Source organism: Sceloporus undulatus, chromosome 1 (genome assembly GCF_019175285.1).
Source record: "Sceloporus undulatus isolate JIND9_A2432 ecotype Alabama chromosome 1, SceUnd_v1.1, whole genome shotgun sequence".
NCBI classification, from domain to species: domain Eukaryota; kingdom Metazoa; phylum Chordata; class Lepidosauria; order Squamata; family Phrynosomatidae; genus Sceloporus; species Sceloporus undulatus.
In genome coordinates, this window is record NC_056522.1 from 22,042,923 (window position 1) to 22,057,454 (window position 14,532).

A 14,532-nucleotide genomic window follows, 5' to 3' on the forward strand; every position below is an offset into this window, starting at 1 on the left:
TACCTTGGATCTTGACCTTTTCCTGTTTTGATTACAAACCACTGGTTGTTCTTTGCCTTGTTTGGACTACACCTTGGCATCCCGGAACATGAACTTTACTGGAGCCTGACACATCTCCTGCGATTGTGGGAGCCCATTTTTGCATGCTGATCTCCTTTGCTTAATCTGGTGTTAGGTGAAAATCCTATTCACCAATTACACCGTCATGGGCATGCCGCTGCTACTGGATCGCATTGTTGTGCAACAGATTGTGTAATGGAGACAGGAGTGTATTCCCCTATTGTGCAACAGTCAATCCAGCTCCCCATGCACTGCTAAACATCATACTCATGGAATCACCCCAGGAATACAATCCCTTGCAGAGTTTGTTGCAATTGTGTAACAAGGTTTGAGTAATCCTGAATAGGATTACTCAACGGCAACTGCCTGTGTAACAGCATAGACACCAGCATACAACCACTAAAGGACTCTTTTCTTAGAGGCTTAAAGCAAGGTAGAGCATCAGTCACTGAAAATGGGGAAATAAAAGGTGACAAAGATGGCATAAGGTGTAATGGAACAAAATTTTGAAATGTCAGAGAAAAAATGACAAGAATCCCAGTTTCAAATTTTGTCCATCGCCGTTTGCATGGCAACGTGAGTTTCGCAACAAAATCCAGGTTTTGTTGCTGTGTTTCATGAAAAGAAACTCGAGTTTGGAAACTCCATGATCCACAGCTTTCATAGATTGCCGTACTTTTGTTGTTAAAACTTGTTTGGAGCGAGGAAAGAAAATTTGTTAGTTTTATGTGTACAAAGGCTGGCATATTTTGAATGTGTGTGATTGTTTTGAAAGAGTGCTATCCTGTGTGTTTGTTTTGTGGGGAAACAGGCAAATAAGTAGCTGTTTCTCTGAGCATGTTGTGTATCTGGAGTTTTTACGTGGCGAGTAAGACCCATATTTTGTGTGTGTGTGTGTGGGGGGGGGTCTTTACATTCCTAGTTCATGGAAGAAACACAGCAATTCATAATTTAAAAAGTGAAATGAATGAGAGAAGTCAATGTAAGAAGAAATGAGACATTGTGCTGGGAAAATGCCACAAAACTAATCTTCAATTCAGAACCACTTATTATTATTATTTTTATTTTCTGTGCCTCAGTGTACCATTGATCACAATTAGTGCACTCACTGCCTCTCTGTTACTGTGCACAATACACACAAATAAAAAGGAAGGAAAACGAACAGATGAAATGAAATAATTTTACACAAACACAATCATAATAATATTAATAATAATAACAATATCCCTGAACAACCCAAATCATTGCTTATTTTTTTTCTCCCACCCCAAAATGAACAAAATCAAAATGAAACCAAACAGGGAGAAAAATTCTGAAAAATGAAAACTGATTTACAGGGAAAAAAATCCATTTCACGTTCAAAAGAAAAATGCACAATTCCACAGATTGTTCAGAATGGGCAAGAATCTAGGGTGCATCTACATTGTAGAAATAATGCAGCAGCAGCACCATCCTATGGAATCTTGGGATTTTTAGTTTTACTAGGTCTTTAAGTCTTCTCTACCAAAGAGTGCTGGTTCCTCACAAAACAACAAACCCCAGGATTATGTAGGATGGAGCAATGGCAGTTGAAGTGATGTCAAATGGCAATATTTCTACAGTGTAGATGCGCCCTCAGTCTAGCCTCCATCCTTTTCAACAGTATGTGATGTCACAAAGATTTCTTCAATGAATTCTCAGCTACACCTGAAGGAGTTGCCACGAGTCTGGCCTAGCTGTTGGGTATTTTCTGCAGCCACAGATGATGAAGCATGGGGTGGATGGAACGTCCTGTATCCACAGTGTTCCTTGTTCATCTTAATAGATACAACTCCGCATGCACAAACTGATGTGCATACTCAGCTGCCTTTTCCATTGAAATGAATGGAGAAGTTCTTGAGCTTGATGTACCTACCCACTGTTGCCCCTAAGGCCATGAGAAATTCATGTCAAGGAAATGACTGGCCATATCTCAGCTGTTGCCCATTATACTGGCAAAATTACCACTGATCTAATGGAGCTGGTCTGTATATGCGGACCACCAATATATAAGAAGCAAGAACAGAATTTTTTTCCCCTTTGAGTTACCTTCCCTGGACGCATCCTTTTTCAGTCATTATATAGCAATGGTAGGATTTAGCAAACATATACCTCTCCTTTGATGTTTACATTCTGTAGAAATAATTCTTCTATGCAACAGCTGGTGTTCTGCCTCAACTGAACCACAGGCCCAGGTTTCCTGTTTTCTGCTATTTTAAAAGTTGAATATAGCTTTTGTTACCCTTCCACATTTTTGTAAAAAATTATTCACAGTGCCATTTTGCTCTTACCCTTCATATTCATCCACGTAGTGGTCAAGATTTATGAGTTCCTGGTAGGGGTTATGGTGAGAGCAGAATGGTTGGGTCAGTCAGTCTAGTATGGCTGAATTAATGAGGCTCAAAGATGGTCTAGGACATTGTCCAGATCTTGGAAAAGTTCCTTTTTAAAGCCTATGACTCCCAGAATTTTCCAGCCAACAGCATCCATGGCCTTTGATCATGCTGGCTGGGGGATTTTGGGAGGTGCAGTCCAAAATAGCTGAGGGACATCTCACAGCAATTGCCAAGGGTCTACCTGCTGAAGAATGGCAAAATGAGGGCATTCTGCCCCCTCGCCAAGAAATCTTCCTCCATTCCCCACATTTCTAGCTAACTTCTATTACAAAAGACTGAATTTGAAACAGTTTGTCTTCAAGGTGCCTTTCAGCAGTGCTAGAAATTTGCTTAAAACATTAGTTGAAAATTTCAAGATATAGTTTGGGCATCCAAAGAAAAGGAGCATGTAACGTTACCAAGGGAATAAGAACATGGCAAATGTTAAGAGCTCTAGGTGTGATTGATTTTCAATCCCTTGTTCTTGAGAAATATGGAAACTGAAAGAAAATTTCACGGGGGGATATAATTCTTATTTGGGGGATAATACCCTCATTTTGCCCCCACTACGGCTATATCTTTGAGCCTACCTCTGTCTCACCCATTCCCTTTTGGGATTTCCTGCCAGGTTGCTGTGGCCTTTCCTCCACCATCTCCTATGGTCTTCCCCAGCCCTGATTTCATGGCTCTTTCCAGTAGTCCTTGGGAGAAATGTAAGACAGGGCAGCTTTCCTTGTGCTGAGCCCTTTCTTGATGGCTTTCTCTTTCCATGAGCACCAGAAATGGGGTGGTGAAAAATCTGATAAATGAAAAACTGGTATGCCAGGGAGGGCAAAAGGGAGGGTTGGTGAAGAAGATAAATAAATTAACAAAATGAGTGACAAAGCGAGCATCATCAGATGGTTCTCTCGTAGTGTACATGTATGGTGGGTGATATATTACCCAAGAAAAGGGGGTGTTTTGGTATTTCTCTGTGCATTGTACAGCGCTTGAATACATTGTCAACAATGAACAAATAATAAATAACAGTAGTTAAATGACATCTCTAGTTTCCTAAGGAACACATGCATTCACTGCCAGATAATGCAAGGTAACTCCATTTTTAACCTAACTAGGACACTTTGCTGCTCTGAAGGCCAGCAGGTTTAGTGGCATGTTTAAAATGTACCCAAAGGGACTGAATTTGAAACAGTCTGTTTTCAAGGTGCCTTTCAGGAAGACCAGATCAACCTTCAGACTTCCATACAGCTGCAGCAGAGAGAGTAGGTATGGAGGCCAAGGCTTTGGCATCAGCTGCCTGAAGACAGGAGCAAATGCAGCATAAATACATGGATGAAAACTGATGCTTGGGGGGAAAAAAGCTCAAGAGTATTTCTGCTGACTTAGGAATCCACCTCATTCTGCATATTTTGCATGGACAATGCATAAGCCTCACTTAGTCTGTACAGACTAGTCACAAAGTGGGGCTTTACTCATCCACGGCTCAGTCACAGAGTGCATGTTTTCTATGTAGAAAGTCCTGGGTTCAATCCATAGAATCTCCAGTTAAAATGGCATCAGAGCTGGCAAAGTCAACTGTACTTTTGGACAATGCCCAATGCCAGCCAGGGAAGACAGTACTGAACAGAGCTTAGAAAAGTTACTTTTTTGAGTTATAACTCCCAGCATACCCTGGGTGGCTTGGCCACTGGTCATACTGCTTGGGGGAAGGGAGTGTTCTGGACTTCTCTAAAAAAGTAACTTTTTCAAGGTCTAGTACTGGTCTAGACAGGCCACTGGCCTGCCTCCGTATTAGCAGCTTCATCCTCACCCTTTCTCAAAGGGTCTCTACGTGGTGTGTTTTGCACAAACATTCCCCCAAAAGTTACATATCTGCAGCTCCACAAGCTCTTGATTATTGCTTCTCAGGAAGCTTGCACAGACCAATAGCATACTGACCATTTCCTGCCTATTAATGTGTTCATCTAAAAAAATGCAAAAAAATGAAATGGAAAGGCGTGGAAAGAAAACACGCTCACTTCTTCAATGTTCAGTCGGCATCACTGAATGGACTATCGCTACTCAATGCTATATTACAGATTATGGTTTGCTTCATTCATGCAAATTGTTACAACAAGTACCATGAAAGCATTCCCGAATGGGCGTATGAGAAGCACAGCAGCAAAGATTGGCAGGGTGAGGGAAGGGCACAGGAGGTAACTGAAATTAATCTGGCAAGGTATGCCAGAACCACAATAAAATATATATATGTCAAGTAGGAGGTGGACATTTAGGGGGCTGGGCACATTTTTTTTTTGTAATCCACAGTTTTGGAGCAAATGGAGTGCTGTTTAAATATTGTTTCAGAATGTTGCTTTCCTCTTTTAAAGGGGGGGGGATTAGATGCATCAAATCATATTTTTGAATCAGTGACCTCTGAAAAAATCAGAAAGGGGATTGCATGATATTTCAACATAAGATACTCTTGTCACAGCTGGACAGTAAGTGGAGGTGGGTGGGTTGAAAGCAAAAAAAGAAGAAAAAAAGAAAGAAAAAGAAGACAAACTCCCAATATCCCCCAAAACAGCTCCCCCCAATCAACAAAACAGCATGGAGTTGGAAATCTCTTGAACCTTGCATGTCACTCCAGACTCACATGTTTCTTTGAGGGTGATGGTTCAGCTCATTCTTGAATTATGAAGAAGGCAACAAAGATATCAGTAAATAAAGAACTCTCCTTTTCAGTCATCTGCCCAATATGATATAACCTTATGTGGCCTTTTGTCTTTCCAATCAACCCCCACTGAAATCAGATCAACCCTTATACAGGGAGGGAAAAAGGAAAATGTAAAGTAACTCCATCATGATCTTGTAAGGTGAGTTGCAGAGATGGCCCTTCAGCTGTGCCTCCATTTGGATGATGCTGCCCCTGGTGAAGAATCCCACAGATTTCAAACTCCTACTGCAAAGCTACATTCCATCAGTAGATAGGTGGACATGGCAAATGTCTTTTCTTCCTCTGTTCAATAATATTAGATCTATATCTATATACCTATATCTTTTCTCTCTCTCTCTCTAGATATATATATAGATACTATCTTCCAAGAGTTCCTTTAGAAGCCCTGTATGTGGCAATAGGCTTCCAGAGATGAGAAAAATATGTACAAGAGCCAAAGGAGCACAAAGAGGCATGAGGTCAGAATCTTGGCAGTCCGTGGCCCGCCCAGCTCACCTCCAATTTCCGGTCTCCGCCGGTAGAGGAGTACGCCAACGCTGATAAAAGCAAATATAGTGAAGAGGGTGACAGAGAAAGCCAGGGTGCCTGGTTGGACTTCAAAGGCATTGCCATTGGCTGCATGGTAGATGGCAGCGATGGACCAGGCAACGCCAATCCCGAGGAAAACATTCACAGCGTTGCTACCGGTGACGTTGCCAATGGAAGCGTCTGCATATTGATCTTGGGTGGCTGCCACTTTGCTGGCGAACGTGTCTGCAAAGTAAAACAACCACAACACACTGTTATTGATTTGGGCTGAGACTTTGTTCACTGGTTAACAAGGCATGAAGTTACGGCTTGTATGATATAGCTATGCAGATGTAACTGAGTCACATCCATGTACAATGGATGGCTCAGTGGGAGTGAAGGCTGTGTACTCTTCCACTGCAGAACAAGTTTGCTCACTGTGTAACTGCACACCTATTGCTAAAGACCACACTTAAGGAAGCTCCATGACAGCACCACTGCTTGTGTAGTGGTTTATTATTTATTTGCTGATTAAAATATTCATATCATACTCTATAACCTACCTATCATAAGATCTCTGGGTGGTCTCCAATAAAACAATTTTAAATATAAAACAATAAAAACAATTTAAGCATTCTGAAAGCATATCAAGCAAGTGAAAGAAGCAAGTTTAAAACCTAACTTTTCTCTTATTTTCAATTGTTTGTCTCAATATATGTATTTTTTAAAATTATAAATAAAAATTGAAAAAACCCTAATGATTTGGAAGAAATCAATTACGACCCAAAGGCTTTAGTAAAAAGTCAAGATTTAATCTGGTGCTGGAATGGAGATCAACATCAATGCTAATGGGTCCTCCAAAGGGAGGGGATTGCACAACCCAAGTGCCACAGTGGAGGAAGCCTATATCTGCACATAGTGTATTGCTTCGACTGGTAGGACACAGAGGAGGGCCTCTGCAGCAGACATCAGTCCTTGGGCAGATGTATATAGGGATATGTGCATCATCAAATATTAGTGTAATATGGCTTGCATGTCCTGAATTGGACAACACCCAACACAATCTCCAAGTGCAGTCACTTCCATAATGTCATTTATGCCATCGTAAACTAGATTCTGTCTGATCTAGGAAGCTAAGCAGGGTCAAACTTGGTTAGTATTTGGCTAGGAGACCACAATGAATACTAGGTGCTGTAGGCCGTATTTCAGAGAAAGGAACTGGCAAAACCACTATCAGACTATTACTTGCCTAAGAAAACCCTATGAAATTCATGGGATAACCATAAATCAGAAAGCAACCTCAAGGCACATACAAAGCCATTACAAAAATGATTGCACTTAGAAATTGTGTGTTTCCCCTATTGAAGCTGCCCTTTCCTCCAAGGAACTTAGGTGCTGAACAGATCACCCCAAAGGGGCGGCCTGCCAGTGGCATATTTCCTTCTGGGGGGGAAGCCACGGCCACCAAAATGCGTGGCTTCCTTCCAGAGTAAAAAGAACCCGGTATTTCGGGGTATTATGGCACTGGAGTGATCTTGCGAGTGTGCCATTGGCCACCATTAGTATGCCACCAGTCTGTACTAGAGTTAGGGACCGTGTGGTTGGTGTGCGGTCCCTAATCCTAGTATCACCGCTGCCACACCACAAAGTGCCCATCTGTATCGGGCCTTAGTTGTGGTATTTTAAAGCTGGGAGATGTTACATTCTTAGCAGCAGCCACAGATGGTGATACAGGCTTTGCAACTTTTCTTACAGATATTCATATATGTAAATCAAAAACTGGATTAGCTCTCAGTTTTACTCTTCCTCTTGGGCAGCTGTTCAAGCAAAATTCTGCCTCTTCTTACTCTAATTTGCCAATTAGCTCTGCAATAATAGGAAGAAGAGTTCATTAAGAAAGCAACCCAGTGCACTTCTGCACATATATGGTTAACCCATAGACCATCTTAGCTCAGCCATTAGGGAGCCTCAGCTGACAGATACTGTACATTTAAAATGAAACTGGAGACAACATGCAAGAAATCTTATTTGCTAAGAATTCAGTTTAACAATTATGAAATGGAGCACACCTTTGAGTCAGGACTGGAAGGACTGAGTTTGGGCTACTTTGGCTCTTATTTGACATGGAATACATAGCACTGTTCCCAGAGCTTGACAACAACTGGCAAACTCTCCACCCATCATGCCCAATGGCCATATTTCCCAGGGGATTCTGTGATTTATAGTCCAAAAAGTAGTAGTAGTAGTAGTAGTTGTTATTATTATTATTATTATTTTCGTATATCCTGCCCTTCTCCCAACATAGGGACTCGGGTATCATTGCCAAGCTATGCCTATTATACAGCACTTTACCATGAGAAGACCTTTATCAAATCTGCCTTTGAAATATTATCTCCTAGATTTAGGCCACAGAAGGTCTTTTTGAAAGACATAGGCATCTGAGGGTGTGTCTTGTTGCTGCTGCATGCCTTCAAGTAATTTCCGACATAATGGTGACCCTAAGGTGAACCTATCATGAGGGTTTCTGGGGCTGAGAGTGTGTGACTCACCCAGCGTCACCCAATGGGTTTCTATGGCCAAGTAGGAAACTGAACCCTGATCTTCAGAGTCATAGTCTAATGCTCAAAACACTATAGCACGCTGGTTCGGGTGTCTCCATGGGCTAAACAGAACAATCATACCTAGTCTTCACAGTTAACTGTCCAAAGGATGTACAAGATGATTGGAGCTGAATCTGGGCCTTTTCAACACCTCAGTGCTTTAATCCAGAGGAAAAAAAGTAGGGATTTATCCCAATTTTGAACAGAAAATCAGAATAGTGTCATGTGTGTGTTGACTGCATCCCACAGTGACATGGGTGTGAGGCCAGGAGTAGTAGTTCAGAAATATGAACATTCATATGCATTGAGGGAGGGAGGAAAAAAGCTTGGAGTGGGCATGGCTGTGTGGCCGTGCATACTGCTATTTATTGGACTGGGTGTGTTCAAAAGAGAGAAGTGTGTGGACAGTGCTCCTGAACTTGCCTCAGTGTGTATAGACAAGCTTGTGGTCACTGTGGATCAGGGTAACTCAAATGTAAACTGGATTTGCCTGTCAGTGAGAGAGGCTTTAAGTGATAAGACATATCTACTTCACTTGATACAAATGCTGTACCGTTGGTCATCTGTATCCACACATTCTTTATCTACGGTTTCAACCATCCATGGCTTGAAAATATTTTAAAAATATATAAATTCCAAAACGTGAAGCTTGATTTTGTCATTTACTATCAGGGACACCATTTTACTACACCATTATTAATGGGATTTGATCATCCATGGATTTTAATATCCACGGAGGGTCCTGGAACCAAACACCAGCGGATACCAGCAGCTCACTGTATTCACATCTCTGGCTTACACGTTTCTTCCATACTGGTTGCATTTCAGAAGCTGTGAGGTGCAAGATATTTGTGCAGCCATCTGGCTTGATAAGGTGAGCTTCTTCCAAATCCCAGTTTACAAACAGGGAACTAGCCTTGGTGAACATATATTCTTATTGTCTGCTGATGTTATTTAACATCTATATGAAGCCGCTGGGTGATTCGGAGTTATGGAGCTGGGTGTTATCAGTATGCTGATGACACCCAAATCTATTTCTCCATGTCTTGTTCGTCGGCCTTCAATTCTGATAGCGTCTCCTCTCTCAATGAATGTCTTCGGGCAGTAATGGGCTGGATGAGGAAAAACAGATTGAGGCTGAATCCAGACAAAACGGAAGTGCTCACGGTAGCAGCCCCGAAACCAAGAACTGGGTTGCAACCTCCGGTCCTGGATGGGGTCACACTCTCCGTCAAGGACTGCGTTCGCAGTCTGGGGGTGCTCCTTGACTCGTCACTCCTGATGTCGAACCAGATAAATGCGACAGTCAGGAGCGCCTGTTATCAGCTTCGGCTGATATGCCAGCTGCGCCCTTTTCTGGAAGTAAGGGATCTTGAGACTGTTGCGCATGCGCTGGTAACCTCACGTCTAGACTTCTGTAATGTGCTCTACATGGGGCTACCCTTGTGCTTGGTCCGGAAACTGCAACTAGTACAGAATATGGCAGCCAGAGTAATTTCTGAAACATCCAGGAGGGACCATATTACCCCGGTTCTAAAGTCCCTCCACTGGCTGCCCATTAGCTTCTGGACCCAGTACAAGGTGCTGGTTATCACCTTTAAAGCCCTAAATGGCTTGGGTCCAAGCTATCTCCAGGACCGCCTTCTCCTGTACAATCCTCCCCGCGCACTCCGCTCCTCTGGGAGAGGCCTACTTCAGCCACAAAAATCTAGGCTTTCGACTACCTCCCAGAGGGCATTTTCCATCGTCGCCCCCAGACTGTGGAATGGCCTGCCGGATGAGATCCGTCTACTTACATCCTTAGACAGCTTTAAAAAGGCTGTTAAGACGGATCTCTTCCGGCAGGCCTTCCCAGAATAGAGAACTTGGCCTCAGAAAAACGTCTGGGAATAAGATACTGCCGCTCCCATTGATGGTTTGCTGATGTGATGTTGTTGACCTTCTGGTCAGTTTTTAACTTGTATGTTTTTTGTTTGTTTGTTTTTAATTCTGCATTGGATTTAATACTTTTTTTAAGGAAGGGAGGGCATGCTGTATTTTTAACTTTGTTAGCTGCCCAGATTGTTCTCAGAGGGGCGGGATACAAATAAATTTTATTTATTATTATTATTATTAGTAGTATTATTATGGCTTGAGACTATATGTCTACAAATGCAAAATGCAATTAACACAACGTAAGTTCCCATGTAATGGTGATTTTAAAAAACAATTGCAAACCATGGCTACATGTCTGCATTTTACAAGGGATCTATGATTAATGTTAACCATGACGTTGGTCAGTAATAATAACAACAAACACCTCTATAGAGCTTTACATGTTTTATCACCTTGTAATTCTGATAACAACCTACTCTTCAACTTTTTTTGGCAGGGACAGCCCTGATTAATCCTCTGTCATTCCACTTCTTCAGCTGTTTTTAAAATTTCTTGATTTCTTTGTCCTCCCCTCATTTTCCCCCTTTGTCTTGACTTATGACATTGTTGCAAACTGAGTTCAAAGCACAAAAATAGTTTGCATTGAGTTAATACAGCAGAGGGAAAGGAGAGGGGGAGTGGAATCTTTCTCTTCTCAGTAGGCTCAGACAAAAGCAAACTGCTGCAGCCTTTCCTGGCTTGTCTGTCCTTCCTCATAATTAATTTTGCCATCAACCACACACTGATGTTGCTTAGCCACATATGTACTGGTTTTCAATTGTAAAATGTTGGAGGGTATGTAACAATCCTGCAAGGTAGCTCAGTATAATCATACTCTTTATTGCAGATGAAGAGATGCAAGCTGAGGATAAGAGCCTGGCTCAAAGCCTTCAAATGACTTCCACAGCAGATTGAGATTTGAACCAGAGGCTTCCGGAATCATATTAGCTCACATTTTAGCCCCCTTGCTACATCAGCATACATATAACTAGGGCTGCAACTACATTGCAGAATTAATGCAGTTTGACACTGTTTTAACTGCCATGGCTCAGTGCTATGGGATTCTGGGACTTCTTTTTTTTGTGCAATATTTAGCCTTCTCTGTTAGAACACTCTGGTGCCACAACAAACTACAAATTCCTGGATCGTGTAGGATGGACTCATGGCAGTTAAACTGCATTAATTTTGCATTGTGGTAGCAGCTATAGCTAACATCAGGAAAGGTTTTACTCCAGAAATAAGAGTACTGTAGCTATTCATGAGGTTCACTCCTGCTTTTCAAACTATGGTCGGAAGTGAGTCAGGATTAAATCCATGTTGGAATTTCCTCAGCCTTGCTTTGTATGCCTCCACCTCTGGGCTCAGTATTCACTCTCCCAAAGCATTTGTTCATCCTCTGATGCTTCAACAACAAATTTCTGTTTCATTAAGGGAGAAGGAGTGTCATTTCAAACCCACCCCAAATACATAATTGGCTCCATTTTGTAGAAAGGTTTAAGGGTGATCAAAGACAGAACCACGAGCTGTTTGAGAAAATGATTTCTTAATGCACTTCAGCACTCCCAGGTCAACGTGGGTAAAAGAAGATCTCTGAATAAAGTAGTGGTTGTTTAAAATTTCATTCCTTCCTCCTTGCTGCCTTCCCTTCTACACAAGGACTTTTAGAGACATGTTCTTCCCATGGAATTTTCATTACAAAAGTATGGAATCCCAGCTGGCAACTCTAAGACCTTCTTTCCCATTAAATAAAGGGCTAATAAATATAGCAAGGAACTCAGTTTACAGTGAAATTCAAAAGTTGCTTTTACTAATAAAAAACAAAAACAAAACAGTACTGTGGAGATTCCTGTAATGATTGTAAAAAGGAAGGCAATTTCACCAGTCTCTTGTCTCTGCTGCTCCCCAAAAACAGAATCATGATACTTCATAGCAGATGGCAAAATTAGAATGCTGCAAAGTGTCTGTCCATCCTACAGCCTAAGCACTTCCTGACAGACCATGCATCACCAAGAGGAAGTTGCCTATGAAATGTTTTCAGTTATAGGAGGATTGTCATAAACTATTTCTGCATCTATAAAATACCAATTTAAGGCAGGTGCTTGCATGAGTTTGGAAGGATTCCAGCTTAACCTGATCTCTGGAAGAAGGAGATACCAAGAAAGAATACAGTGAGCCCTTGGTATCTGCTGGGGTTTGGTTCCAGGATCCCCCGTGGATACCAAAATCCATGGATACTCAAGTCCTATTAAATACAATGGTGTAGTAAAATGGTGTCCCTTATATAATATGAGAAAATCAAGGTTTGCTTTTTTGAATTTATATTTTAAAAAATATTTTCAAACTGTGGATGGTTGAATCGATGGATAAAGAACCCGTAGATACAGAGGGCCGACTGTACAACCGTATATGCCTTTGTCATTTGTTCATGGATGCTCTGAAAAAAAATTGCTTTCGCACAGGCATTATGAACTGTGGGAACTATCACACTGTGTAGAATTTTATACCAGTTCAACTGTTCTGCCATCCCACAAAGAATCACTGTGTCATATAGGGAGGATGCTTAGAACTTTCTTTTAGAGAAAATTAGCTTGACTTATAGGAACAGACCAGTGATTCACAAACTGTTATTTCAACTGGGACTTCAACTCACAGAATTCCTGAGCATTTGCCATACTGACTGAGATTTCTGGGAGTTGAAGGGACCTTGAAACAGTGGTACATGCACTGGTAACCTCTCGTCTAGACTTCTGCAATGTGCTCTACATGGGGCTAGCTTTGTACCAAGTTCGGAAGCTTCAATTGATCCAAAATGCTGCAGATGTCCAAAAGCATGAACAGGGTCACACTTCCCCTGGCGATGCCCAGATGGAGATCATTGACCAAGGCGACCATGGCAGTCTCAACTCCGTATCCTGCCCTGAAGCCAGTTTGAAATGGGTCTAGATAATCAGCTTCATCCAAGACAGCCTGGAGTTGGAGGGCAACCACCCTCTCAATCACCTTGCCCAAGAATGGTAGTAGGGCGACCGGTCTATAGTTGTTTCTTATCAGGGGGTCTAGGGAGGGTTTTTTTCAAAATTGGTTTAACCACTGCTTGTTTAAGTTCAGATGGGAATATTCCCTCCCTGAGGGATGTGTTGATTATAGATTGGAGCAGCGCTGTTACTGCTTCCCCTCCCTGGGCGGTCAACCAGGATGGGCAAGGATAGAGAGGGCACATCCTCCTTACACATCCAAGAAGCTTGTCCACTTCATCGGTATTTACAAACTCAAAGTGATCCAGTCTAACATAGTCAACAGAGTCACTGGATGCCACTCTTATAGTTTCTGTTGTAATATCGGCATCAAGATCAGCCCTTATCTGAGAGATTTTATCAGCGAAAAAGTCATTGAATAGGTCGCAGCAGGGTTTAGTTGGTTCCAAAAGTGGGTTCAGTGTGGGAGGGTGCTGGGTTAGCTCTTTAACCACCCTGAACAGCTCTGCTAGACCGGACTCTGCTGATGCAATACGAGCAGCATAGAACGACTTCTTTGCTGCATCGATTGCCAGTCCATAGGATTTAAGAAGGATCATATGGAGTGCCTTGACAGATAAATGGTGATGTTTCAGCCAGTAGCGCTCTAGTCATTGCGCGGCTCACTTCATTTTCTGAAGATCTTGGGTGTAGCATGGTTTCTTATTAGAAGTGGGCCGGAAAGGATGCTCGGGAGCGATAGTATCAATAATAATAATAATAGGATTTATTTATATACCGCCCAATTACTGGGAATCCGAGCGGTTTACAACAGAGGGGATAACAGATGGTTCCCTGCCCTCAGGCTTACAATCTAAGACACGACACAAAAGGAGAAGGGAATGGGGGGGGGGGGGGGGGATCAGGTCCAGCATTCTTCTCTCCCTCTGAGGCCTAGACCAAAGCAGATGGACCGGAGGGAGGGCTCTTCTTCTTCAGGCTAGCCCTGGTGGAGCTAGCCTGCCTCTCTCTCTCTCAAGATTCTGGATGAAGGGAGGGCTTGCCTTCTTCCAGGCAGGCCTGGTGGAACTAGCCTGCCTCTCTCTCCCTCAAGATGGTGGATGAAGGGAGGGCTTGCCTTCTTCCAGGCAGGCCTGGTGGAGCTAGCTTGCCCCTCTCTCCCTCAAGATGGAGGATGAAGGGAGGGCTTGCCTTCTTCCAGGCAGGCCTGGTGGAGCTAGCTTGCCTCTCTCTCTCTCAAGATTCTGGATGAAGGGAGGGCTTGCCTTCTTCCAGGCAGGCCTGGTGGAACTAGCCTGCCTCTCTCTCCTTCAAGATGGAGGATGAAGGGAGGGCTTGCCTTCTTCCAGGCAGGCCTGGTGGAGCTA

The 14,532-nt window shown here is 42.7% G+C and overlaps 1 protein-coding gene across 6 annotated transcripts in view; it reads right to left on the minus strand.

Moving 5' to 3' along the window:
• Positions 1-1,310: 1,310 nt before the first annotated feature.
• SLC8A1 (solute carrier family 8 member A1) overlaps positions 1,311-14,532 on the minus strand; it is a 475,767-nt gene continuing 462,545 nt past the window's right edge. For all 6 annotated transcript variants that reach the window (XM_042445609.1, XM_042445615.1, XM_042445613.1 and 3 more), the window contains one exon: positions 1,311-5,922. In XM_042445609.1, the coding sequence (XP_042301543.1) occupies positions 5,546-5,922 (377 nt within the window). In that variant the 3' untranslated portion in view covers positions 1,311-5,545. The remainder of the gene's footprint in view (positions 5,923-14,532) is intronic.